Here is a 26,977-nt window from a genome sequence, read left to right on the forward strand (position 1 = left end):
TTTTAGGAAACCACTGAGGAGATGCTAAGTGGCTGTGTCCTTTCATGCCGACACCAGCCACACGCGGGCCTCGTGTCCTCCCGACCTTTGGCACAGTCAGGCTAAGTTCAGCCATTCTGATGTGTTGTCAGGGTTCCACTGGTGTTCCCTGAGGAGGCCTTGAGACTCAACGCTAGAGGTGGGCTCTCAGTGTCCAGGGGACCCTAAGTGTCACTGTCTCGGCAGCTGGACAGGCCACACCCTTGGTATCACATGGCTGTCTGTCTCTTTAGAAAGTGGCTGCCAGACCAGCAGATGGGGACTCTGGGCTAGAGACATCCCCCTGGTGGGGCTGGCTCCGAGGGTCTTGGCCAGGGCAGCTCTCTGATTTGTGCTGCCCACGTGCTTCCAAAAGTCTTAGATAGAAAAATATACCTTCCTGCATATCCTTAGCATAGAAAATGCATGATGAAGACCAAATATCAGTTGTAATAGCAAATGTAAATGTGTTTGATTTTTCTATAAACAGCAAGGACTGTCAGAATGGGTGGAAAGATGCCTTTACGGGCCATCTACAAAATGTGCACCTAAAACGATGCGGCTGGAGAGATCAAAAGCGAAGGACATGGAGAGACATCTGACAAATGTGAATGAAGGAAGCAAGGGTTGCGGGCCTCACGCTGTCCAGGTGGAATTCACCGCCGAGACCCAGGACAGCGAGGCTGTTGGCACTGAGAAGGAAGAGCTGGTCATAGGTGGGCGGTGGTGGTCTGCTGGTGGGGAGCCTCCGGCTCCCCTCACACTTGGAGAGACGGACTATGGGGGTGTCGTGGGGCAAGGCCGGGACAATGGGACCCCCGAGCTGGTGGACAGAGTGTGGGGAGCTTCCTGGGTCAGCAGGTGGGGGCTGGCAGGGAGCCTCCCCGAGCACTCCCTCAGTTCTCCATTCCCTTTTCCTTCGAGGACCACTCTTCCCAGGAGGAGGAGGGAACGGCGCCCAGAGGCTCCTAAAGGGGAGAGTGGCAGGGCTGGGGAGAGGCCGGGGATTGGCCCCCGCAGTTCTGGGTCAGGACAAGTGGAGTGATGACGGAAGGCCGCCCTGGCGGCGTCCGGCACCTCCCCCAAGCCCGTGCCTTGTAGCTCCAACGGTGTGCAGGGGAAGCTCGGGGAGCCGGTGGTAGAGCTGCTGGGCACCGGGTGCTCCTGGCCCAGGAACGGGGATCACTGCCCCCCTTACAATCACGGGGTAGCTGGCTGTGCACTTATGTTTCAAGACTTCATGCCATGATCTAAAATATTGCTTTCGTAAACTTGGAACGGACACAGGCATGATGGAGCCTGCAGTTTCCTTCATAACCTATTTTTTAAATGTCAGGTTCCCTAATGTGAAGGGGGCTCCTTATGTTTTCCTCGTGGACGTTGGGAGGCGAGGGGTTAAGAAGTACAGCAGGGAACAAAGTGTGGCCTGATTTCAGACCTGGGTTCTCAGCCATCGGTTCCAGTTAGAGAGATGATTCAGGGATTACAGACGCGGTCCTTTCTTAAACAGACACTTCAGCTCTCCCCCTTTCCCTCAGGAGAGGTCTCGGGATGACCCCTCCCAGGCAGGAGGAAAAACCCACAGACCCCACCTGACCAGGGTGCAGACCTGGGGCGACCAGGAGGGAACTTGTGCCTGGAGGGTCGAGGGGAGGGTCTGGAGCTGGCACCTTCTTCACCGGGACCCCTGCTGTCCTCCCCAGCCAGCCCTCCGGCCTCCCCGTGATGGGCACCAGGTGGCCTCGGGCCTCTTTGCGGCCCTCCCAGGTGGCTGTTACGGTTTTATGAACCCATTTTGCAGTTCATGAGAGTGAGGTGAGGCGCAGGTGACCGGCTCGAGGTTACCAGGCTGCAGGTGGTGGGGAAGGAGCCAGGATCTGTGGCCGCTGCAGGGACATCCCTCAGGCTGGGGGCTCGCAGGGCGTGACGGGCGGGCGAACGTTGGGGTCACGCCGCAGCAGACAGGCCCCCGGGATGTCGGCCGAGTGAATGGAAACTTCCCGTGCTGGCAGCTGTCTGGTTCTCATCACGTGCATGCGTGATGTCAGTGCAGGGGCTGGAATTGGGTGTCTCTGAGACTCCCTTGCAGACTGTGCTGACACCCACCGATGCCATGTGGGGGTGCTGTTCTCTGCTGGAGTCGTGCCCTGGCCCCACTGCCCGGCTTTCCACGTGTGTCCGGTGAAGGGTGTCCCGTCCCTGCCCCTTCTTGTCAGGATCCCCCCCCCCCCCGGCTAGGACCCCGTGCGGTTCCCGCCACCCGCTTCTACTGGCCCTGGTGCCTGTGGTGCCCGCACACCTGCCCTCCTTTACCCCTGGGGCCGAAGCGCGCCGGCCCCACCCCCTCCCCTCGTCCACTGGCAGGCCCTGCAGCAGGGCGCCGAGCACTTGGGGGCCCGGTGGCCGTGCGTTTCCTCCTTGGGGATCCGAGCCAGGCTGTGCTTCCCCGTCCACTCTGACCTTCCTGAGGCCAGGGCCGTTCCTGTGAAGGGGACAGCCACGGCCCCCTGCCACCTCTCTCTGGACCCGGGCCGGGTCTCCCAGGCAGCTTTCCACGGGGCCCGCCGGTCCCGCTGCCTCCTCCTCGGGGACTCGCAGGCTGTTTCTGGTGCCAGAAGGCTGGCCTTTCTGGGGTTTCGTCTCGTCGGATCCGGCCAGCTCTCCCAGCCCCCTGAGACCTAACGCGCTTCTGCTTTTGTGGCGCAGGGTGTCAGGGCCCCTCCCTGCTCCTCCCCATCCGTGGACAGTCCTCCCCCAACCCCAGAGAGGGCTGTCCGTCCGGACCCCCGACCATCTCCACGGTCTCCTCCTGTCGTGGGAAGTGCGGGTCTGCTGGGATTTTTTTACTCCACAGAAAGATGACCGCGGACAGAGGAGTGAAAACTTTTATTTCAAAAAGCCTCTGATATGGACACAGTGAGAAAAAACACAGGAAGGAGTAAAAATAAAACTAACAAATAAACGGGATCTTGAATAAAATGTGGAACCAATCACTCTCTTGAGGAAAAAGAGCTTTGGGTTATTTTTTATTATTTTTTTTAAACACATCACTTTGTGTCACTGGATGGCCCAGGGGTCCAGGCCTCTGAGTAGATGGGGCAGGGGTCTACAGGGTAGCACCGTTGTTCTCGGGGTTTTCGGGTTGGGGAGTCACCGTTTTCTGCCGTTTTCTGGAGACACCAGTCAGCGTGTAAGCGTTCGCTTGCCCTGAGCTCTGTGGCCCGAGGCCTCAGGAACCAAGGTCTGAGCCCTGAGGGAGGAGAACCTTATGTGGAGGCGTCTACTCGTCAGGGGTCATGTTTTAAAAATGCTCTCGGCCTTGGCTTTCCAAAAACGAAGCGTCCACCATCTCACACGAATTTACTAGCAGACTTTTGAGAGTGTACATGAAATGCTAACTAAAGAATTGTGCAGGATTAGTGAGAGAAGTCAGACTATGCGGGAGGTGCGGGAGGGGAGGCCGCACTCAAGCGACCCCCCAGAGAGGGAAGGGGGAAGCGCCTTCGGGGATTCAGAGCCTGCTGGGGGTGGGGGGATGCTAACACGGTGAGAGGGGCAGGCGCTGGCAGGGTCCCGGGACCCCAGGGGCGGGCAAAACACCCGCGGCTTTTCAAGCCTTTCCTTTAGAAACATCCAGCTCATCAGGTTGGTCAGGAACATTCACGTCACATCTTCCTTCCCGTTTTCACGGTGGGAGAGGGGCCCTGGCGCTAGCTCAGCGCCACCTTCCTGGACACCGTCTGGTAGAAGACGCCACGCATTAGGGCCTGGTAGCTGGGCACGCGGAACAGGTGGCGCTCGCCATAGGCCACGTCGTACTCGGCCGTCTTGCCCGTGACCAGGACGCGGATGTGCGGCTCGTTCACCTGGCGGCCCACCACCACCACGAAGATCTCGATGTCTGCCCGCTGGGCCTCCTGCACCGCCTTCTCGATGGCCGCCGCCGTGGCCCCCTGTGAGTTGCCGTCAGAGAAGAGCAGCAGCCTCTTCTTGGCTGGGACGGACGAGGCCTCGCGGTAGAAGCGCGTCACGTAGCCGAGGGCGTCGTTGACGTCAGTGGCGTCGTTGAAGAAGGTCATGCTGTCCACGGTGCCGGCCAGCACGGTGTAGTTCTGCAGAAACTGCAGCGACGCGCGCTCCGGCTGCTGCTGCCCGGGGCCGCTGTACTGCACCACCGACACCCGCACGTCGTGGGAGGGGTTCGTCTTGCCCGCCGTCAGGAAGCGCTCGGCCAGCCGCTTGGCGAAGCGCCTGGTGGTGTCGAAGTTGTGGCTGCCCACGCTGGCCGAGCCGTCCAGCAGGATGGTGATGTCGGCCGGGGAGGTGAAGGTGACTGCGGGGTGGGGGGTCGTGTTGGTGCGCGGCCGGGGCCTCCCGACTCGGCCGCCCTGGGCTCCCCCTATCTCTCGCCCTCCTCCGGGAGCCCCCGCCGGCACCCTGTCCACGCACCCCGGGTACTCACTTGGGCACGTGTAATCTGGGCACTTCTTGTCTGTAAGAGAGAAAAACGCCAGGCGGTGTGAAGCCAGTGATCTCGCGGACCACCCTCCCGGCTGTAACCCCCCAGCAAAAATGGCGGCAAAGCTCCCGCATGGCAGGCGTGGAGTAGCCACGTGCACAGGTGGCACTCCTAGACGCCTGGCCAGCATCTACTCGGCCCACTCGGCCCCGCTGAGAAGGGGTGCCCCCCTTTTCGAGGGTGGGCCTTGAGGTCTTGGGCCGGGCCCCCGCCTGCTGTTCTGTGGCCCTCACACCAACCCAGTGAGGGGCGGAGGGGGGGGCGGCAGATCCCGGGCCCCTTCCGAGGACCGGTTGGCCGAAGCTCAGCAAGGAGAAAGGACGGTCTGCAGGTCAGACACCCCGCGCCACACTGTCCCCAGGCGACACCGACCGGGTGGCTGCAGGCAGGCGTATCTGACCGCGGCGGCTGCGTCTGGCCGTCCACCAGCTGCCTGCGCTGCAGACCCAGCTCTACCACCGGGCCGGGCCCAGAAAGGCGTGTTCTGCGGCGGGGGGCCTCTGAGTGGTCTTGGGCTCCGAGGCCAACCCCTGCCCCGGCGTGTGGAGGCACCTGCCGGGACCGCGGCGAGCACGAGCGCTCACGGGAGGAAGTGCGAGAAGCACGGTGCCGCCGCACTGGGAGCGTGGGAGCTGCACCACGGCGTCCTCGAGCACCAGTGCGAGGCGGCCTGTGGGGAGGCCTTGGTGCTGTCGGCGGGGGGTGCCGGGCCCCTGTGGCCAGGAGGTCGCGGGGCTGAGAGCAGAGCCTCGCCTCGGCCGCCCCGATGCGGCCCTCCCAGTGCGGCGCCCACCCCGAGCCCACCTATGCAGATCTGGGTGGTGATGTTCTTTAGGAAGGCGTCCTCGAGCAGCTCGGCATAGTTCTCCTTCACCAGCGAGATGCCTGGCCGGCCCTGGGGCCCCAGGCCTTGGCAGGAGATGACGTTGAGCTGGTCGGAGCCCGCGACGAAGCCAAACATGTCCTTGATGCCCACGGAGACCACCTGTAGGGGAGGGGCGGTGTCGGCATGGCCCCGGTGGAGAAGGTCCCCCACATTCCGGGGGGGGGGGTAGGAGGGGCGGCGGGTGGCGTGGGGGTGGCCCCACCTGGACGTCCGGGCCGCAGAGCACGCTGAGCGGGGTGGGGTCCCTCTGGGTGTCTGAGCGGCCGTCCGTGATGACTAGCACTATCTGGTTGTTGTCGGAGGGTGGCAGCAGCCGGTCCCGCGTGTACTGCAGGGCCTCGCCGGTGAACGTGCCCCCCGCCATCCACTGCAGCTTCTTGATGGCTCTGTGGGGCCAGAGCACCTGCTGTCAGTGCCGGGGCGGGCCGGGGGACGGGCCGGGCTGCCGGGGGCGGGGTGGCCGGGGGGCGGGGCTGGCCGGGCACGCCGCCGCACTCACTCCTTGAGCTCCTGAGCGTTCCTGATGTTGGGGGTCCTCATGTCCACGTGCTCCTGCATCTGGTTGTGGCTGTACTGCACCACCCCTGCGTGCGACTGCCGGGGCTCAAACTGCACGTGTCACACGCCAAGGTCAGGAGGGGACGTGGGGGTCCCAGCAGCCACCCCTCCACCCACCATCTGTCCCAGGCCGACCTGGCCCACAGGCCCCCCTCCACCACACTCATACTCTGGGGGGTGGAGGTTATAGCTTTTAAGGAACAAGGGCCCTGGGACCCACCCCTTCCCAGCCTGGTGTCCCTGGGAAGCACCAGGGCGGGTGTGACTCACCTTGACCAGCTCGTCTCTGCTCAGCCTGTCGATGACCTTGATGATGAAGTCCTTGGCGATCTCAAAGTTCTGAAGGCCTATGCTCTCCGAGCTGTCCAGCACGAAGAGGATGTCGATGGGGCCACACTTGCACTCTGTAGGCAAGGAAGGGGTCAGCCCTTGGGGCCTCCCAGGGCCCTCCTCAGCAGAGCTGCACCCCCAGCCGGGACCCTGGGGCTTCTGGCCCCTGCCTGTGGCTGGCCGCGTGGGTCCCTGCGGCGAGGACAGGGACAGGCCAGCGCCCCAAGGCCATGGTGGCATGGTGAGGGGGTGAGGTCCCCTGCTGCTCTACAGGATAAACTGGGAGGAGGGGGCATAGCCCTGCCACCCACAGGGAACCCTCAAGAAACATTCAAATGACTCACCACAGCAAGCTGGGGAAAAGAGGAGAAATGAGTTACATTCCAGTCGAGATCCCACATCGTATTACAAATCAGGTCATAAACCCTCTGCCAGCTCCCCACCCGCCTGGACCACCCTCACCAGGGTAGGCTGCTCTGCCTGGCGCTCGGGCCACCCGGGGAAGGGCGGTGGGGGTGACAGTGGCTTGGCCCCTGCCCTCCACCTTTGGGGACTTTCTTGTGGGTGGGGCACACTCCCACCCCTCCTGTTTGTCTCCCTCCCTGCCGCAGCTCAAATGGCCCCTCCGTGGGCACCAGCAGTGGGCGCTGGGGCCGGTGGGACCTAGTTCCTTCCAACTGAGACAGTTATTCGAAGATGAGAGATACTCACAGCACATTTTCATGATGATGTCCAAGATCTCACATTCCTGGAGGGGAAGAGACGCAGGCACCAGGGGCTGAACTGGTCCCCCAGTTGCCACCCCGCGGACCACAGTGGGACTGGGTTGGGATAGCGGCTCTGACTCAGAGTATTAGGCACCCCGCAGCAGGGGCACCTGAAGTGGTCACTGATATGTGGTCACCCCGTGTTCCTCCATGACAATTTCATGCCCCCGTTGCCGTCACGGCTCCCCACCCCACGGGATCCTTAGCCAGAGTGGTCGGCCCCCCAGGGACGTTCACAGACACCCACTTACATCCGGCCCTGGTGGTCCCGTGTGTCCTGGGGGTCCCTGTCCGAGGAAGGACCGGAAAAAAGTGATAAGGGCGCATCACTTCCTGAGCTGCAGGTCTGATGGGAGCCCTGAGCAAGCCCACCCTCACCTTTCTGGCCTTCGGGCTGACCCGCTTCCCATTAGGAGCCCCTGAAGGCCTGCGTGCTCAGGGCTGGTGGAGAGTCCCTAACTGCCATCATTCTGTAATCACTGGCTGGCACTTACTCCCTGCCCGGAGGCCAGCAGGTGGGCCGGGCATGGCCCTCACCATCTGGGCACTCACCACCGGGAGGATAGTTCGCCCCAGTCTGACTGTGCCACCTTGATGGACAGGGGACCCCCCCAGGCACCCACCCTGGGCTCTGCTGCACTCTCTTCACCCCTCACCTGGTGACGGGCTGCTCCCCCTTCTCTGATCTCCCCACAACCCTTGAAATTGCCTGTTTCCTCCCAACCCTGCTGTCAAAGTGCCAGCCTCCCTGAACCCTTCCCCGGAGACCCATTCCCGCAGTTCCCACCCCTGGCCCTCTGTAGCCTCAGAACGCCAGTGTGCCCTACCCCGGCTGGCCGCAGCCGCTCACCTGGGGGCCTTCGGGGCCCCGGTATCCCTTGGCTCCTTTGACACCTGGGGGTGCGATGTCGTTGTTCTGGAAGGGAACGGCACAGTGTCACCAGACACAACCACCATCGACTAGCCATCCGCTGCATTCTGTCCGTGTTCACTGTGCCCCGATGGCCCCACGCCTGCCCTCAGAGCCTCAGCAGCCCTGGCGGCACACGGCTGCCTCCCTCTACAACCCCCGGCGGTGACTGCCCAACCTCCCCAGTGAGCTCTGCACTCACGTCCTCTCCAGGGTCTCCGGCTTCTCCTTCGTCCCCCTTGAGGCCCGGGTAGCCTTTAGTGCCCTGCGGGTGACAGGGGAACACGCGGTCGCTGTGGCGGAGGGTCCGGAGGGGCAGGTGTGCGTGTGTGGCTGGGACCCTGGCCCAGGGGTGGGGTGGGTGCCGAGGGCCTGGGCTCCCGGGGAGGGCGGGGGGCAGGGCCACATCTTCACTCCGGCGAGGGCCTCGGCCAGGGCTCTCCCACCCGGCACCGGCCTCCGGCCAGCCGTCTCCTCCACCAGCTTTCCCTTTTCAGTCAGCCTTATTTACTGTCAGTCACAGCACTGCATTTCCTTTCTAAGAAGCAGAAGTTTTACAAGGACAAGATAAAGGAGACACAGTGACCCGCCAGAGCAGGCACATGTTCCTGCGGCTGAGTGCCAGCCAGAGGACACCCCGAGGTTTGAGCCCCTGGGAGCCCAGAGGGAAGTGCCGGTCGCCGGGTGTACCCCTGGGCCAGGCAGGGGCACCCACGGGCTGAGACACACGTGGGAGGGGCCTCGGCTCCAAGCCTGTGCTGGGGACACGTGTGAACGTGTGCGTGTATGTCACGCGCGTGTGCGCGTGCCTGTGAACACACCAGGAGCCCGATGGTGGGCGTGTACTCACGTTTATCCCGGGGGGGCCCCTGCTGCCTGGATAGCCCTGCAGGGGAAGGCGGGACGGTCAGGCCAGGCTCTAATTTGGCTGGGGTGGGGGGGGGTCCCCACTGGATGATCCCAGCCACGGCTTCCCGGTCCGGCCCATGGTCCTGGGTCCAACCCGGCTGGCCAGAGGGGGCGCTAGGACAGGAGTCTGGGGCACTCACAGGGAAGCCAGGGAAGCCCTCAGTGCCGTTTCCGGGTGGGCCGTCTTCCCCCTGTGGAGAGCAGACCAAGTCCTGTCACTGGGAATCGCCGGGCTCAGGATGGTGCCCCGAGGGGCTTCTTCAGCCCAGAAGGCATCCCCCTGCCCAGGACTGCCCTGCGTGTCCCCAGATTTTGGAGCAGGAGGGGCAGTGCCTGTGGGAAGCACCATGACCACGAGGACCACAGTGACTGCAGCGCCCGTGGTGCCCCCGGACACAGAGGGGACAGTCGCCTGTGGAGGACGCACCTCTCCAGACACTGCACCTGGGACCCTCAGGCCCCACATGTACGCTCTTCCCGGTAGAAGCCCAGGGCTCGAACCATGGCTTCCCAGTCCCCAGCAGCCTGGCACCACCCCCACCCAGGCCCTTGGGACCACCACTCACCCTTTCGCCCATCAGCCCGGGGTCTCCGGGGGGTCCCGTGGGCCCTGGGGCCCCTCTGGAACCCTAAGGAGGGGAGGAGGGGGTTTGGGAAAGTTAAGTGGACATCCAGGCAGCCAGCAGTGCAGGCCCGGATGCACAACACCTCTCTGCAGAAAACGAAGGCCGAGTTAAATAAAACAACATTTCTACTCATCAGCACAGCAATGATTAAAAGAAGGATCTTTAAATCCATCATCCTAGGGATGGTGGGGAGTCCATACCTCCTGCCCAGTAACCCACCCAGACGGCACCCCCAGGACAGGACCAGAAGTGGCACTACGTGCCTACTGACCGTCACCTCCGGGGCCGGGAGTTCCAACCCCAGAGCTCAGAGAGACAAAGGGACTCAGCACGGACTGGACTGAGCAAGCACGCGTCAGCCGCGGTTTACAAAATCTTTAGGGTTTCAGAAAACATTCATAATGGCAAAATTAAAAAGAAAAAACTTTGTGAAGCCAAATTTATAAGGCATAATATGGAAATAAGAAAAATAAATTGGAGAGAAATAAGCTAAAATGTTTGTATTATTTATCTCCGGGTGGTAATGGTTTAGATTTCAATTCTCTGTTTTATTTTTTTTCTGCATTTTCCATGTTTCCTGAAAGGCACAGATACCATGAAATGCACTTAAACATTTGTGTGTGTGTGTAGACTGGGGGCGCTCCCCAGTCCTAAGGGCCGTTGCAGGGGCTAGAGTCTGGGGCCGGGGCAGGGAGGGCTACTCACCTCAGGCCCCGGGGGCCCCTCGTCGCCTCGGTACCCTTTAGGTCCAATGGGGCCAGCCTCACCCTGCAAAGAAGACACATCTGTCAGACCCCTTTCAGCCCCGCCCCAGCCCTCCGGGCCCCAGACCCATGCCGGCTGGCCTGCTTGGTCTACACCTCTCCCTGGAGGCCAGTTGCCTACCTTTCTGGGTCCAGAGTCTTGGTCCCCTGAGCACTTCAGGGACATACCCAGCCAGGCCCAAAGAAGGGGTGAGCACAAACCACGTACGGAGCTGGCTGGCCTGCCTGGCCCCTGGGGACCCTGCTGGCCATGACCCTGGACTCAGAGGCCCGTCTCCCAGCCCCATCATCAGGCTGATGCCTCCTGATGAGGCTTTTCTTCTCTAGTCCCTCTCACAAAGGCGCACAACTCTCCGTATCTGGCCTGTCCCATTAGGCAGAGGTCAGCCGGGAGGCTCCTGCTGCGACCACAGGAGGGTCCAGCTCTGGGCCCAGGCAGCGTCAGCGTCACTCACTTAACCTGGGGCTTTGCTCGCCAACCGCGAGGACCAGCAGCCCCCAACTTGGGGCTCCCAGGGGTAGGTTTGGGAACCTGAAATGGGGGCCAGGAGGGAGAATGGGAAGCAGAGTCCAGGCCAGGGGGAGGTGTGTCTGGGGCCCCAGGAGACAGGAATACGGCGACCCAGCAGACAGCGGAGGGCCACGCTTGGGGACAGTTTCTGCAGAGCTGCCTCAGCAGCTGGCCTGCTGGGTGGGCGCCTCCTGGGATGCGGCCCGAGGGGCCCCCCTGCTCCTGGTGGGCAGTGCTGGCGTCTGCACAAGGAGGTGGCAGTGCCCCCCACAGGGACAAGAGGCGAGGCCTGGCAGGGGCTACAGCGGGACTGTACCCCTCCCTCCAGTTTCTGGATCCCTCCTCTGCTCTGGGAAAACACATCTCCCAGAAACTTCTGCACGGACACCCTGGCGCAGAAGCCAACTGCCTAGCGGGCCTGGAGTCGTGAGGCTGCAACGGAGTCGGGAGGAGGGCAGCCCTGGGGGCAGAAACTGTGCTGCGGCCGGGAAGGCGGATGTCCAGTGTGGACAAACCAGATTCCACAGCCACCTAACCTCCCCACCCTTCACGGAGGGTTCAGGTGAACAAGTGGCCAGAGAGCCGACCCTCCCCAGCTGGGCCACGGGCTGGAGGGACACAGCACCCTCCCCCGCCCCCAGCTGTCTCTGGTGATGTCTGGCTTTACAGTGACAGTTACTCTGGGACAAGCAGGTGCTACTGGAGTAAACGCCGGTGACACTTCCCCCTCTTAGTGTCTTATGTCCTAGCGCCTCAAACGACTTCCTGAATTGTGCCACGGGGAAGGACCAGATCGTGGCCAGCTTGTCCTGGCCACACTGACCATCCTGTAGAGCAGTCACACCGTCTGAAGAAGGCAGGGGAGCCTGGGAACGTCGCGGGCGGCCGGAGCAGGCCCTCCTGGGAGGACGCCTCATTAGAACAGGGGCAGAAAGAGGGCAGGGATTCCAGAAAGATGCAGCGAAGAGAGGTTGACACCCGATGGGTGTCCTCCATCGCCAGGAAAGGTCGGTGTTGTGCTGACTGGCTCCCTATTCACAGAAAAGGTCAAGCCCACCTCGCTTCAAACCCTGGTAGATCCTCCAGATGCATCAAAGAGAAAGCAAAGACTACAATAAAGGCGGGAAGGTATTTGGAATCTTGTAAACAAGCGGGACATCGTGAACCACAAGATATTGGGACGGAGCCACGTGCAACTGCGAACTTGGAAAAAGGTCTGTGGGTAGGAGCCTCCTGCACCTCAGCACAGAAACAGACCCAGCAGAGAACCAACCACTGAAGGAACAGCCTGAGACAGGGACACGTCGGCCTGGAAACCCAAGAGACCACACTCGGCCTTTCCCATAGACCGTGGCGCAAGGCACGAGCGCACAAGGCCTTCTCCCAAGGTGCACAGACACCCAGACGGGGTGGAATCTCTCTTGTGGGCAGAGGTGTGAACACAGCAGGCATTTTACCTCTTGGGGGGCACGTAAGTGGGGGCTAGGTCAAGTAGAAGTATTTGGCAAATAACACACACACACACACACACACACACACATGCGCGCACACACACATACACACATCATTTGGCCAAGACATTATGCTACTAAGAATTTACATTCTGGATGTAGCCTTGCAAGTATTTCAAGATGGACGGATGGATGGACGGATGGATCATTGGGCAAATGGAGAGACCAGAGGAGCTAAGAGACAGACAGATGGGCATTGATATTTATTTCAGTATTTTTCTGTAAAGCAAAATACTGGAGGCCGCCTGCATACGTGTTGACAACGGACTAGACAGGGGCATCTGCAGGCTTCCAGGTGGAGCCTGTGGGGCTGACCTGGCCGGTCCCCAGGTGGATCAGGCAAAAAGCATCGTGGTGCGATGCTGTTTGTGTAGACAACGCGCATACCCCCGCACTCTCTCACACCCTGTGCTTTGTCTGAAAGGATTCTAGAAGAAACTAAATTTTAGAAGAAAGTAAGAATCCGTCCCTGTGGGGGGGAGGGGCACGGGGACAGGAGAACTATTTTTCCACGCGAGCCTTTCTTCTGCTAGAGTTACTGATTTAACCACTTCTCCCAAACAGGTGAGGTGGCCCGTTTACGGGGTCTTGTGTCTACAAGCCAGGGAACTTCTACGCCTACTTTACTTGAGAGACACTACTCCCCTTTCCTCCAAGAAGGGGGGATCCAGACACTCAGAATTCTCTGGCTCTGTGCCGGCAGCTCCGGGGTCCTCTGGTGCCTCTTCTGCTCACAGGCGGCCACAGACCCTGGGAGTGGCTGGCTCCCAGCGAGCCCGGCTCGGAATTATGTGCGAGGAGAGTTTCCCACCGAGCTGGGTCCGCGGAAGTGGGCTCACGCCCCCTGCACCCCACACTGGAATGGACCCAGGTGCATTTTTAATGCACCGTCAGGAGACTCAGCAACCCTATTGTGGCTGCTGCTTCTTTCCTGCTTTTTAAATCACTTTTTTGTTAAAATACCAATTCCAAATTCTCTCCACAAGAAAAGCCACCAAAACACTCAAAGCCACAAGCCAAGGCCCACCAGAGCCCCAGGCCTGGCCCCGCCACGGTTGGCCCCCACTCGCAGCTGCTGTCCTCGTCCTTGCTGTCCTGTTTGGAACTCTGTGCCCACCAGTGCTGCTGTCCCCTCCTCCTGCCAACTGGGAGGTCCCCAGTCTCAGCTCAGAGTCCTTCCTGCAGGCCAGGCAGCCACCTCGTCCCCTGCAGGGAGGACTTGGAAACACCCAGCGAGCGACCCCCATCACAGAGTAGTGGGCAGGGTGAGAGGGTCTAGGCCACCCGAGGGGGTCCCCTGAAGGGTGTGGGGAGGACATGTCCCACCCAGCCCCTTCGTGTGCTCTTTTGGGGGGTGGTCACCTCAGGCCCACAGCCACAGCTCCTCCCTGATCTGGAACCACATGACCTCCTGACAACAAGGCAGAAAGGCAGACCCCTCCCCTGTGCTGGGGACGATGCTCCATCTGAGGCCAAGACCCGCTCTGGCCCTCTGCTTTCTTAGCCCCCACTTTCCTCCCCTCGTCCCCTCCCCCAGCATGGCATCTGGAAGGTGTCACATCCAGGAATTCTGGAAACTTCCATGCACTGACACTCTCAAATCTGCCTCCAGCCAGGATCTCACACCTGGATTCCAAACGCTGAACAAGCCTCTTCCTCACCTGGTGTCTCCTGGGGGCTCAAACACACCATCTCCAGTATGGGGTGACCCTGCGCCACCAGGCCAGGGGGTGTCTCCAGGGGTCCCAGGGCCCCTCAAGTCCTTGCTGCCATCTTCCAGTGCCAATCGAGCCAGGCGCCCCTCTCACCCACTCTGAGGGCAGAGCTTGGGGGGCTCCTGGGCGTGTGCTCCCTGAGCTCTGCATCCTGGCAGACGCCTGCCAGGTGACAGGGGCACAGGGGCTGGGCACCCCGGCTGCCCCCCACCACTGGCTTCTGACCCTGGGCAGCCCCTGCGGGAAGTCCCCTGAGTCATAAGTGGAGAGGGACTGCCCTTAAATCCAGGAGCTGCTGGAGCCTTTCTGCTGGCAGCTGACATGGCCCCCCACCCCCAGACAGCTTCCTACCGGGTCTCCGGGGATGCCGACGGGGCCTTCTCGTCCCTGGTCACCCTGGGGTCCAGCTTCGCCCTGGGGAGGAGTGAGCCAGTGAGTGTGGAGGCCAGGAGAGGTCAAGCTGCCCGGGTGGCCGCTGGGCAAGGCTGGGGGTCCCGCAGCTCTTGAGCCAGCAGAGGCCAGATCAGGAAGGGCCACCCTCCACCGTGGGCCTGGCCTCATCCTTCCCCTGGGTTTTTATATACGGTGGCCAGGCACACGGACATCTGGAGGTTCTCGGGGTTTCAGGAGGCAGCCCCTGATGTTAGCTGCTTGTCCAGTGAGGCTCACTGATGGGTCTCAGGAGCTGGAGCCCCGCCTAACCCCTGCCGGCCTCTGTTCACTCGGGGCACTTCCTGGGGTGTGGCCTGGCCTTCCCTCCATTCCCTGATCTCAGCACGGTAGGCTTGGAAGGGGTCAGGCCATGCTATCCCTGCTTCAGTGTCCCTCTCTGCCCTCCTGGGGGGCCGGGGGGTTCTGGGCAGTGCACAAGGAGCAAGGACGGGGCAGAAAGCAAATCTCTCTTTCAGTGACCTTGGCCTCAGGCTCGCTCTCCCCATTGGGACACCCAGACACACGTCCTCAGGAGGAGCGGTTTTGCCAGGGTGGTCACAGCGAGAGGCACCACACGGCCTCCGCGGTGTCCTGTTCCCGGGATGAGATGAAGCCTTGCCCTGCTCTGCAGCGAGAAGGCCAGGTCCTCACCCAGGTCTGAAGACCATCATCCCTCCCTGCTGGCCCCGGAACGGTGGGGGTGGGCGCTCCCCTCCTCTAACCAGGCACAGTCTCTGGTGTCTGCCCTCTAGCTCCCGCAGAACCTTCCGATGAACCAAGGGCCACAGAAAGCTCTGGAAGGAGGCTGCGCTGCGGGCCACAGCTCGGCAAGCCTGCTGGGCCATTGTGACCACGAAGTCTGTGTGGGCCTGGCTTCTCAACTTTCCCGCTCTTCAAGTTGTAAGAAAGGACCGTTCCAGAGTGTGAGCTCTGTCTGCAACGTTTAAGGGGCTGCTGGGGGGGCTGCAGGTGTTTGGAAAAGCCCAGATGTGTGATGGTGAGTTGAGTGAATCGTGACACGGGAGGAGCCGTGCAGCCACCTGAGTGAGAGGCGTGCACTCGATGACAGGTGTGGAGCCAGTGCTGTGCAGACTATTCCCGGTGCTGCATCCGGGATGGCCGTTGTGAGTCCCGGTGTGGCTGTGTGTCTCTGTGTGACTGTGTGTGTGTGTGTGTGTGTGTGACGGTTTCCCCTGCACACGCTGGTCATCGGTGATGGGCGGAGGGGATAACCCCGCCCCTTGCACTCCTCATCTGGGCCCACACCCCCATCTCTCCGCCCTGCTCACACCCCTCGAGGTGCTCCGGGGTCGGGGGCGGGGAGGGGGGCTGCCACACTTCCAGAGCCGGGGAGACAGACTTCGGGAAAACAGCAGGTGAGGGTGTGGGTGAAATCTAGATGCCAAAGGGACTTGGTGGCATGTGTCCTGTGAGGCTGACGGCCTGACCTCACCTGACCGCAGTCTCTGGCCCCCTCCTGGGGTGTGGGGTCTCAGCTTAATGGACAGTGACTCACCGGGTCTCCCCTGGGGCCGCGCACGCCTGGGGTCCCCCGCGGTCCTCTTTCCCCAGGGCCGCCCTGTGCGGAGAACAGCGGACGGAGGTGAGACTGCAGCTCGGACACGGCATCGAGGAAGGGGCTCCAGCTGGGCACGGGCTGAGCCCCCCCCAGACACGCCGGCCTCGCAGAGACTGAGGTCCACTGAGCTCAGACAGAAGCCCCGGTGCTTGTCAGCCACGCCGGCCACACCGGCCCAGACGCCACCCCACCCCACTCACTCTTTCTCCAGGGGCACCGTCCGGTCCCGGGTTTCCCTGGGATTAAGAGGAACAAGCAACATCAGTTTGGGATGGGAACTCTGTTTTGGGGCCTGGAGGTGGGACAGGAGATCACGCGGGGTGCTCACCTCGTCGCCGGCCTCTCCCTTCTCTCCCGGGGGACCAGGCAGCCCCGGCTCGCCCTGGGGGAGAACAAGGGTAGGACTGGGCCCGGGGCTGTGGCCCCTCCCGGGCCCCCCTCCACCTCCCTACTTCCCGCCCTCCCCTGCCCTCCCCCATCTGTCCTGGGAGAGAACGAGAGTAGGACTGGGCCCCTCCCGGCTCCCCCCGCACCCCACCCCCGGCTGCTTTAGGGGCTCCGTGAACACTCACCTCATCCCCAGGGGGCCCTGTGCTCCCCGGCCTCCCAGGCTCCCCATCAGCTCCAGGCGCACCCTGGAATGATGAGAAAGGTCAGCCTGCGGGAGGCTACGCCCGGCCGTCCTGGGCCACCAGTGACCCTGCACCAGTCCCCCTCACCCAGACTTCGGGCCACACCCCCTGACCAAGCACACCTTGGACTCTGAGAACCTTCCCAACCACCCATATCTCTACAGGAATCCTGCAGAAGCCACTTCCCCGTGTCGTCTGCTGTTCAAGTCCCCCTCATGCAGAGGGGCAAGCCCACTTCTAGTCATCGAAGGCAGAGTCGGGTCCGGGGCCCACAAAGGAATCGGCCGGATTCCGAAAATCCAGTCCAGGAAGCCTGCGTGGTTAGGACGCGTTCAGTCAACCTTACTTCTCCATCTTTCTTAGCACTTCCTGCTGCTGAAAACGCCGGAAAAGCACCAACAGCAGAAAGCTGTGCTCTAAGTTGGACTCAAAACCTTGGGTCCTCATTATTTACTTTTCTGCCTCCCGTTTGCTGTTAGGTGGTGACTTTCACGTGAACAGACGGATTATAGGCCGTGAGGGCACCTCGTCCGTCTGCTGCAGGCGGGCAGCGTGATGCACCCCAGGGCGCATCCGAGGCTCAGTGACATGGGGCTGCAGGGGGCACAGGGGGCGCCCCCCTTGGGTGACTGTGCCTGCCCTTGGTTGTAGCTTGGTTTTGTGCTCTCTCCACCCCGGCCTCCTGCCTGCCCACTTGGGGGCCTGGTCCTTGCAGGGTGGGTGGAGAATCTGCTTCCAAGAGGGTTTCTGATTCATACTGGGTACACAGGGAGGCCTGCCCGACGTCACCAACCTTTTCTCCTTTCAGTCCGAAGGCACCCGCGTCGCCCTTGGGCCCTGGGGGTCCTTGAGCGCCCTGACAAGAAATTGTAGGAGGTCAGTCCTCAGCCTTCAGCAGCAGTCATTGGGCTGCACACAAATAGAAGCTGAAAAGGCAGGTCTGGGCTGGGTACAGCCTGCCCGTGACCTCTTAGAGCTCCAGAAGGGCTGAGTCCGTATTTGCTCACGAGAACTTAGCCTTAAAATGTGAGTGACAGAATGCAACTTACGTCGAATCCGGGTGAGCCCTTGCACCCTGGCAGGCCGGGGTACCCCATCTCCCCCTGGAGGGAGGAAGGCAGATTTAGAGGTCAAGACTTTCATTCTGGCTCATCCATCCCCTCCCGGGAAAGCCCCACCGGGACGACGGCTGGAGGCTTGGGGTCCACTGGGGCCTGGGGCTTGGCAGGAAATAGCTTCTGCCTTTCTTGCCACCCCCCAGTCACCGGCTCTCCCGCCAGGCGGGGTTACCTTCATGCCGTCCACGCCATCGATGCCACGCTTGCCCTTCTCTCCCTGCAAGGCACAAAGGCCAAAGAAGGGTTCACGAAGGTCAGACAGGACCCCTCTGGGGCAGAAGACATGTCCCCGCCCCCACACTCACCTTGTAGCCCTTGGATCCCCTGGAGCCCTGTGGAGACAGGAAGGGAGAGTGAGGGGGGTGGTCCCCCAATACGGGGCGAGTTCCCAGGGAATTGGGATGGGTCCCAGGATGGGTCCCCCACAGCTTGTCCCAGCTCAGACACGCTGGAGATGGGCGGTGTCATGCTCCTGTGCATGAGGGGGGTGGCTCTGTGCCCCAAAGCCCTGCTTTACTCACCTTCTCCCCTCGGCTCCCTTTTTCTCCCTAAAAAGCAGACAGAGGAGGAAAGAGGGTGTCACTGGTGTCCCGGGGCCCGATGCCCGGGGCTGAGCCCAGATGTGTTCCACTGGGCCCCAGGACAGGCCGGCAGCTCTGGAGGAGGAGGGGGAGACGTACCTTCATCCCCTGGTAGCCGACCGGTCCGAGGTCCCCAGGCCTTCCCTGGAACACAGAGGAGGGGGTATGTTAGGCAGCCCTGAAGGCAGCCATAGCGACCCCCCCAGTCTGTCTTGACCCCCACTCTGCTCAGGCCTGGTCAGCCAGAGAGACCGGGCTGGCTGACCACTGGCCCGAGCCCCAGAGAGCAGCCCCGATGTGAAGGCTCCTCCTCCCAGTCCTGGGGGCTCTTCAGTGGAGTCCAGGGAGGAGAGGGGAGATCAGGGCCCAGGAGGAGGGGGGATGGGGAAGGTCTAGGATGCCCCCTAGGAGGAGAGGGGCATGAGCTGGGCCTGAGTGGAGGCCTGGGCAGAAGGTACTGGAAGGAATGGTTGTGCAGCATCTTCTGGCGTTCTCTGCCCTTGGGGCCATGTTCTCTCAGGGTCAGGCCACAGGACCATGGTGCCCAGAAACCAGCCATGCTTCTAGAAGTTTCCACAGTCCGGCTCCTCTCTCAGCCTCAGGTTGTCAGCACCCACCACCCCTGAGGTCAGGTGCTTGGCACTCACAGGGTCTCCGGCTTCTCCTTTCTCTCCTGGGAGACCTGGCTTCCCACGTTCTCCCTGCAACACAGAGCAGGTCAAGGTTGGGGAAGATTTTTGTTTATTTCTAAAAACCTGACGGAAAGGACCCCCAACTTGCTCACAAGAAAAGGATTAAGAAGATATTCCATCGGCCTTCAGGGTTTTCAGGCTCCTTCCTTGTCACCTGTGGCCTGACCCGGGGTCTGCAAGGTCAGGGGCACACACCCCCTCCCACAGAGCCCACCAGACCCTGTGCTGCCCCATGCCGCCCGGCTGGCCCCTGAACATTTGTCTCCAGCACCCCACCCCATTCCTGCTGCTGTGCGGGGCTCCTGGGCCGGAGAGGGGGCCCGGCTCAGCTCCGGAGGGTGGTGCCCATATGGCTGCATGGCCATGCAATCTAACATTTTTAGGAGTGCCAGGACCCTGGACTTTGATGGGCGGTCAAAGTTGTAAGTGTTGGCCACACCTGGCCTTGGGCCCCACGTTTGCGGCCCAGCCCACAAGAAGGTGGACCTCCGGGAGCAAAGCATCAGCGAATGCTCACCCCTCTGCCATGGGGAGGCCAGCTGTCAGACTGGGAGGCCAGCTGGCCAGACTCGCCCCTGGCATCGGCCACAGGGTCACTGGACTCTCTCCCCATGGTCGGGGACACCTGCTCAGGGAGGGGCTCCTTCTCTGTCCCCACACCTAGTGTGAGTGGGTGCTCGGTGGGGGCTCAGGACAGCTGCCCGGGGTCCCACCACGTTCCCAACACCAGGGGCTCCAGGTTGCAGGGACATTTGTCCAGTGCTGTACTCCACACTTCTCTCCCTCCAGGGGGCCTGCGACCGCTCACCTCGTACCCGGGGTCACCCCGTGGTCCGGGAGGTCCTCTGGCGGGCTGCAAGACGGGAGAGAAAGGTCAGCCCGAGGTAGCATCCTGGGTGTCCCCAGAGGCGGGCGGGGCCCCACACTCACCTGACACTCGAAGGAACAGCACTGCGGGAGGACAGAAGACACGTTAGAGAACAGGGCTCAGCGCACGGCCTGAGCTCCGACGGCGGGCACCCGCGGTGGGGACGGGGCTGGTGATGTCCTGGACAGTGGGGGGAGGGGGGCCAAGGAGGGCGGGGCAGGGGAGAGGCGGAGGAGACAGAGGGGAAAGGGGACGGGAGGGCAAGGGAGGGGCTCGTACCACTTGCTCCACATTGTTTTTCTGAAAAGTGAAACGGAAAAGTGGAATTAATTTATATTCAGGGCCACAGGATTTCCCGGCCTTCCGGACTCCGGCGCGAGGGTAGAGCGGCCTCTCACAATCATGTCAATGATGGTGTCAATGGTCTGGCTGATGACTTCCTCCGCGTCCCGGCTCTGCCCCCAGTCAGCCGCCGTGAAGTTGCGCCGGTACGTGTGGTCTGTGGCGATGATGCTTAGACGTGGCTCCTGGTGTGGATAAGGGACAAGGTTGATGGCTGCTAGGGGCCCGGCCTCACCCCACCGCTGCTCTTCCTGAGGCCCCCACCCTGCGGCTCGATGCCTGCACCTCTGCACCCCGCAGGCTGTGCCCGGCGCCCCTCCATAGAGCAGGCCCCGGAGGGGCTCCTACCAGGTGGTCGGGCGTGATGGCCACTGAGAAGACTTTGATGCCCAGGTGCTTGGCCTCGTTCACGGCGTCCTCCAGGCCCCCACACGGCTCCTTGTAGCCCTCCAGGGGGTGCCCATCAGTCACTACAATCAGGTACTTGTTCTCCTTCAGGTGGGAGCCCCTGCAAGGGGGTGGGCGGTGGTGAGGCCCCTCAATCACCCCCTCCACCAACCCTAACAGCTCAGGGTACCCCTGGAACACAGCTGAGACCCCCCAAGATGGGAGGTGAGGAGCCGGGGGCCAGAGCCCCAGACCCAAATGCAACTCTCATAAGGCTGATTCCTGTTATGCTGGGCACAGGTTTCCCTCTGTCAGTCCTGCCTATAAAGTGGGCTATGATCAAGGATATTAAAACAGAAAATAAAGGCTTGCGGGATCACATTTCTCTCAAGCCCCATCTTGGAAAACGCATACATATCCAGGGGGAGATACAGGTCCTGGCTCCCCTGAGGCAACCTGACGGGGGGACCCCTGACCACAGGTAGTGGGAGGGGTCAGGAGAAGAGCCGTCCTTGGCTGCGGCCAGGGGCACTTGGGGCTGTGGCCGAGGGCATGAGGGGCTGTGGCCAGTGGGGGGCACCGGGGCCTGTGGCTGGGGGCACCTGGAGGATGTGGCCGAGGCCATGGGGGCTGTGGCCAGAGGTACCTGGGGGCTGTGGCCGAAGGCATGGGGGGCTGTGGCCAGGGGGGCACCGGGGCCTGTGGCCGGAGGCACCTGGGGGCTGTGGCCAGAGGTACCTGGGGGCTGTGGCCAGAGGTACTTGGGGGCTGTGGCCGAGGGCATAGGGGGCTGTGGCCAGGGGGGCACCGGGGCCTGTGGCTGGGGGCACCTGGGGGCTGTGGCCAAGGGCATGGGGGGCTGTGGCCAGTGGGGGGCACTGGGGCCTGTGGCTGGGGGCACCTGGAGGCTGTGGCTGAGGCCATGGGGGTTGTGGCCAGGAGTACCTGGGGGCTGTGGCCGAGGGCATGGGAGGCTATGGCCAGGGGGGCACCGGGGCCTGTGGCCGGGGCACCTGGAGGCTGTGCCCAAGGGCATGGGGGGGCTGTGGCCAGGCTGAGCTGCAGCCAGGGGGGGATCCTCTCCCCCGATCAACCACAGATGCTGTTGACTATTCACTGTGGCAGTTCGGATGTCGTGTGTGGAGCCAGCTCGGGGGACACTGGCGCCCTACAGGAAGACTCTGCCGTCTGTGTCTCTGTCTCTGACTGCAGACACCATCTCTGTAGTTACTGGGGCACTTCCGGCCCCACGGCCCCCTCTACCTTCAGTGGTTGAGACAGTGGACAGCTCAAGGGGGAGCCCGGGGGTGGACAGTGACCCTTGGGTGGTGGCCATCACTGTGATGTCCTCGAACACCAGGACCGGCTCCTGGGGTGGCCGGGAGCTGCGTCGGGAAGCCGTGCAGCCTGCACGGGACACGCACGGGCTTCCAGACCGCAGCTGTGGATGGACGGCACTCACCCCACGAGCAGCTCCTCCAGCCCCTTCTTGATGGCGCAGTCCGTGTATGTGCCCTTGCCAAAGTACTTGACCGCATCCACACTGGCCTTGAGTACATCGCGACCGCTGGGCATGCGTGTGAGTGAGCGGATGATCTCCACCTCGTCGCTGTAGTGCAGCGCGCCCGCGTTCCACACCAGGTTACGGTCACACCGATAGTACCTACAAAGCACAGGGTGGACTGGTGGACTCTCCCAGGTCCTGGCGCTGCATTTGCCGTGGGCACCTCCAGGGCCTCCCTCCCCGGCTCCCTGCGTGCGGTCTCCCATTTCACAGGTGGACCGACTGCCTGGCCCCGTCACACCCTGAGAGGCAGGGGCCGGCAAGCCCAGACTGGACTTCCTGTGGGCCCTAGATGCTGGGTTTCTGCCCTTGGGACCAGCATGGAGGGTGGGGGTGGCCAGGAGAGCCAGCCCCAGCCAGTGAGTGACCACCGTATCCCCTGATCTCAAGGGTCCTTGGGTAAGGAGCTGTGTGCATCGGGAAAGCGGGACAAGACCACAGGGGAGGGGCAGGGATGGCATGGGTGGGAGGGGGGCAGGGCAACAGGGGAGGCGGAGAGCAGGTCTAAGTGGGACACTGGTGGGGGGGGGGTCCTCGTGGATCTGAGTGGCTGCCTCTCTCTGCCCCTGTGCTCCTTGGCTGGAGGCTTTCAGTGGTTTGCTCTATTGGAGCCTGGGGTAGACGTCTTTCAGCATGCTCAGCAGATGGGGTGACCGAGGCCCCTACAGTGACGCTAACAGCATCAAGAGCAGGAAGACCTCACCCCATTTCACAGGCGGGGAAACTGGGGCATAAGAAATTGAATAATGAGGCCACAGGCACCTGGAGGGGATATCAGACCTCAGGGGCTCAGACACTTGGCTGAGTTGAGGGTTTCGGGTCATATGCCCCACATTGGGCAGCCCCCACCCACTGTCCCTGCAACCCCCTTATGGTGGGCGGGAAGCTCAGCGCCCTGGTCATCAAGTCAGTCAACAGGGACTGGCTAAGGACTGGGGCTGGGGCCCTGCACAGCTGAATGGATGGGGGAGGAGCCTGGTTCTGACTATGACCCTCCCCCCATGGCCTTGCCCCCCCCATGGGCGTGTCCTATTGTCAGCCACACCCACTGCCGGTGCTTCCCCACCCCCACTCCCACCCCCACAGCTGCAGACTCATCAGACAGATGAATGAGTAAGTGAATGAATGAAGTGTGCTGTCCCCAAACCCAGAACGAAGCTGGCAGGCCCTCTGGGCTCCTCGGACCAGGACACTAAGGACACTGGGATGTTGGGTCCAGGACTCAGACTCTGCCGTCCACATGGGCAGAGGTCAGCGTCCAGGCAGTGGCAAGGGGTGCCCTCTTCAGGCACAAGGCGGAGCCACAGAGCCTCCCGCCAACTCCTGAAACTCACACAGTTGGGGAGCGGGGAGGCATGTTTGGGGTCCTGGGAGCCCCCATCACAGCACTGTCCCCCAGGCTCCTGGCTGACCAGGCTGACTGGTCTGGTCCATCTCAAACTCAGCCCTTTTCTGGCTCATCTGAACCACTGTGGATGTGGGAGCTGCATGAGTGGCCTGGCCACCACCCAGCGCTTCTCCATGAGAAAGGAGGCTCGCTCTGCCTGCCGGGCCCCTAGGCCCACCGCCCTCCCTTAGAAGCTCACAGAAGTGTGGGATTGGCGGTAAAGGCGTCACCTCTCCTACCTGTCTCTCAGGTTGTCGATGAAGCGCTTGGTAAAGGTCTTGACCTTGTCCACCAGGGCCCCATAGGGCTTCAGCCTCAAGGCCACGCTCTCAGAGGTGTCCAGCACAAAGAAGAGGTCCACAGGGCAGTCTGGGCCAAGAGTGGGGAGGAGGGGCCTGAGGCTCACACCTTGCACCCTCCTGGGCACACAGAGGCCACCTCCCCCCACGGGCCCGGTGAGGGGCAGGGTGACTGTGAGAGCCCCCATGAGGGTCCTGGGAATCCTGCCTGGAGGGCAGGGAGCTCCTCCGTAGGCAGGACCTTGGGAACAAGGAGACAGCACGGGGAGGGCGGGGGGCAAGTTTCTCCACTGCCTGCCAGGCTGGGAATCAAATGGAATGAGCCGGGGGCAGAGAAAGAACAGCGCCCACCCGGCCCCTCGTGCTGCTGGAGGAGCCCTGAAGGCTCAGGCCTGGGTGGTGCTCGCCCTCCCCATAGGGGCCTCCTCCCTGGTCCAGCCTGACGGCCCTCAGACCGGAGAAGCAGAGGGGACCCGGGGTGTGGGAGCCGCGGACTGCGTCGGAGAATTTCGAGCCCCCCAGGCACCCCAGCTCTTATGTCAAGGGAAGGGTCTGGCCCAGGTTCCCGGGACGGCAGAAGCAGAGGGTCAGAGATGCGGCCAGCCACTCACCCTGGAAGGCGACCGCCCTGTCATTGCCCGGGACGTCCTGAGCGGCCACCCAGCAGGCCTGCAGCAGCAGAGGCACCAGAGCATGGGCCAGCTTCATGTTACCGCCGGAGTGTCACCATCGAGCGAGGGCAGGGGTCAGGGTAGGCCTGCGGCGCGACCAGAGGGAGAGAGAGAAGCTGTCTCTGCTCTCGCAGGGAAGTCACAGCCCAGGAGGGACGGAGGGAGGGACGGAGGGCTGGGCGGAGGAGGAGGAGGAGCTGGGGCGGGGGCGGCGCGGAGGGCGGGGGTCTCCCCGGGAGTGAGTCACCGTGCCCTGCGCTCCCCTCTGGGCTCCTGGGCTCGGGAAGCTTCTTCCTCTGTTTTGGGGGCCGGACAGCTGGTCTGCTCGCGGAGCACAGCGAAACTGCAGCCGAGTTTACAAAAGTCTGAGCAGGAATGTCAGGCAGAACGAATCTCCTTCCAGCCCCCTGGGTTGTTTCTAACCCAGACATTTTGTGGAATCGCTCCCTTCACCCATCTCCCTACAAGCGGCCCTCCGATGGTTTAAATGTCTCAAATCCATTGCTTTGTCGGATTTCCCAGTCATTGTTCATGTAAATATTTCTTCACTGGTCAGCAGATACATATTTGGAAAAGATACTTCAATTTTTCACTATGGGAAAACAAAGTCAACAACCGTCCCGTGAACCGTCCCTCACGGCACAGGGCGGGGTCACCAAACTCGTGTAGACGAACACCTGGGTGTAATATAAGCCTCCTAGAATTTAATAGTCTAGCGTTGACCAGGAATTAACACATATTGTGTATGTTATGTGTATTATACACTGCATTCTTACAATAGTCCGCTAGAGAAAAGAGTTATTGGGTTATTCAGAAATTCATCAGGAAGAGAAAACACATTTACGGAACCATATTGTATATTTCAGAAAAACCCATATATAAGCAAACCTGTGCAGTTCAAACCTGTGTTGTTCAAGAGTCAATTATAGAGAGACAGACCCTGATTCTGAGGACGAGAGTGAGGGCTCCACCCTAGGATCCTGTGGGGTGGGCTCCAGATGTGGCCAGACCCACCCCTGCCCCAGAGAAGGTTCCAGAAGACCTCCTCCAGAGCTGGGGCCGTTGACACGTATCTAATATCGGCCTAAATGTTTTCTAGTTTAAAAACATACAACAGTTGTATAACCATAATAAACTTTCGAGAAGTCCTTCAGAAATCACACTTCTCAATGATTGCTCTGAGATTTCTTCCAATGCTTGCCCCATACCCACTTTGTGGGATTTTTGTGAACTTGCTGCCTCTGACTTCATCCCAGCTGCGCCATGGGCATCGCTGTGTGTGCTCCAGTTTGGTGCCGTGACGCCCCGCTTCCCGGCTTCCAGTTCAGACAAATGGAGGTTCAGGGCCCCCCCCCCGTGCGGGACTGTACCCTGCTTGCTGGCTCCCCCAGTCTGAGCCGCTTATCTGCGAGGCGCCAAAGCGTTCTTGTTCTGGCGGGTTTGGGAGAGGCAGGAAGACGTGTGAATCGCTGACAACAGTGAGGTGCCCAGCCAGGCCTTGCACACGTTCTGACCCGTGGGGGCCTGAGCTGCACGCGTGTGCGAGCTAAGCCGTGGGGTTTGCAAATGACTCGTTTCGCGGCCGCCAGGAGGCCGTGACTGACACCTGTGCTCCAACGTGGCCTGACCTTCTCCAAGGGGAAGGGGACCACGTGAGTCTGCAAAGCAGAAGGAGGCCCCTGCTGGGGGCCCAGAGGTGCCTTCTGCCTCACAAGAGCTCAGCAATGTCTTCAAAAATTATTATTTTTTCTCTTATGAAAAAGGTATGTGCTCATCAGAGGAAAATTACAAAACTAGAAAAATACCATCTGGTTTCACTGCCCAGAGGTAGCAAAAGCTGCTACTTTGGTGTCTCTTACGCTCTTTCTGCTGGAAACATTTTTAAACTTTTAATGCAAATTCCAATTAGTTCACATGAGTGTGGCATTAGTTTCAGGCGTACAATGCGGTGATTCAGCACTTCCTACATCACCCGGTGCTCGTCACGACACTGTGTCCTTCACCGCGTCACCAGCTTCCCCCGTCCCCCGCCTCCCCTCCGGTGACCGTCCTTTCTTCTCTACAGGGAAGAGTCTCTCTTGGTTTCCCTCTCTGCGTCTTTGTTTTTCCCCATTTGCTCGTTTGTTTTGTTTCTTAAATGCCACACACGAGTGAGGTCATACGGTCTTTGTCTTTCTCCGACTTATTTTGCTTAGCGTAACACGCTCTAGTCCCATCCACATCGTCGCAGATGGCAAGATTTCATTCTTTTTGACGGCTGAGTAACATTCCATTGTGTGTGTGAGCCACGTCTTTGTCCACCACCAGCCGGTGGGTGCTTGGGCTTTTCCCATAGGTTGGCTCTCGTTGACGGTTCTGCCATAAACGTTGGGGTGCGTGTGTCCCCCTGAATCAGTATTTT

The 26,977-nt window shown here is 61.4% G+C and overlaps 1 protein-coding gene and 1 long non-coding RNA gene across 2 annotated transcripts in view; one reads left to right on the plus strand and one right to left on the minus strand.

The window, feature by feature from the left end:
* The window catches only part of LOC109503254, a 31,876-nt gene extending 28,849 nt beyond the window's left edge, over window positions 1-3,027 (plus strand). Inside the window, exon 3 of the long non-coding RNA XR_002162130.3 lies at window positions 509-3,027. This is a non-coding gene — a long non-coding RNA (uncharacterized LOC109503254). The remainder of the gene's footprint in view (window positions 1-508) is intronic.
* On the minus strand, window positions 2,890-24,731 carry COL6A1 (collagen type VI alpha 1 chain). Its single transcript, XM_011285711.4, has 35 exons — window positions 24,517-24,731; window positions 23,846-23,975; window positions 22,118-22,318; window positions 20,617-20,776; window positions 20,325-20,453; window positions 20,206-20,226; window positions 19,989-20,009; window positions 19,867-19,911; window positions 19,014-19,067; window positions 18,466-18,510; window positions 18,307-18,333; window positions 18,091-18,117; window positions 17,958-18,002; window positions 17,717-17,770; window positions 17,461-17,523; window positions 16,608-16,670; window positions 16,364-16,417; window positions 16,236-16,271; window positions 15,973-16,035; window positions 14,376-14,438; window positions 10,229-10,291; window positions 9,464-9,526; window positions 9,038-9,088; window positions 8,839-8,874; window positions 8,191-8,253; window positions 7,929-7,994; window positions 7,330-7,365; window positions 7,023-7,059; window positions 6,656-6,664; window positions 6,252-6,385; window positions 5,923-6,032; window positions 5,626-5,809; window positions 5,342-5,522; window positions 4,481-4,510; window positions 2,890-4,351 (listed from the first exon to the last, which is right to left on the minus strand). The coding sequence occupies exons 1-35, from the start codon at window positions 24,611-24,613 to the stop codon at window positions 3,729-3,731; spliced, it is 3,084 nt and encodes a 1,027-aa protein (XP_011284013.1). The 5' UTR covers window positions 24,614-24,731; the 3' UTR covers window positions 2,890-3,728.
* Between the last annotated feature and the right edge of the window lie 2,246 nt (window positions 24,732-26,977).

The sequence above is a fragment of the Felis catus genome, chromosome C2 (assembly GCF_018350175.1).
Source record: "Felis catus isolate Fca126 chromosome C2, F.catus_Fca126_mat1.0, whole genome shotgun sequence".
NCBI classification, from domain to species: domain Eukaryota; kingdom Metazoa; phylum Chordata; class Mammalia; order Carnivora; family Felidae; genus Felis; species Felis catus.

Excerpts from the sequence above, each read along its gene's own strand:
- COL6A1 (XM_011285711.4), bottom strand. The coding sequence starts at position 24,613 with ATGAAGCTGGCCCATGCTCTGGTGCCTCTGCTGCTGCAGGCCTGCTGG. Across the intron at positions 18,003-18,090 it reads GGGGATCCAAGGGCTACAAG|GGAGAGAAGGGCAAGCGTGG; the intron begins GTGAGTGTGGGG and ends TGTGCCTTGCAG. Across the intron at positions 7,366-7,928 it reads GGGGCCCCGAAGGCCCCCAG|GGACCCCCAGGACACACGGG; the intron begins GTGAGCGGCTGC and ends TTCCTCGGACAG.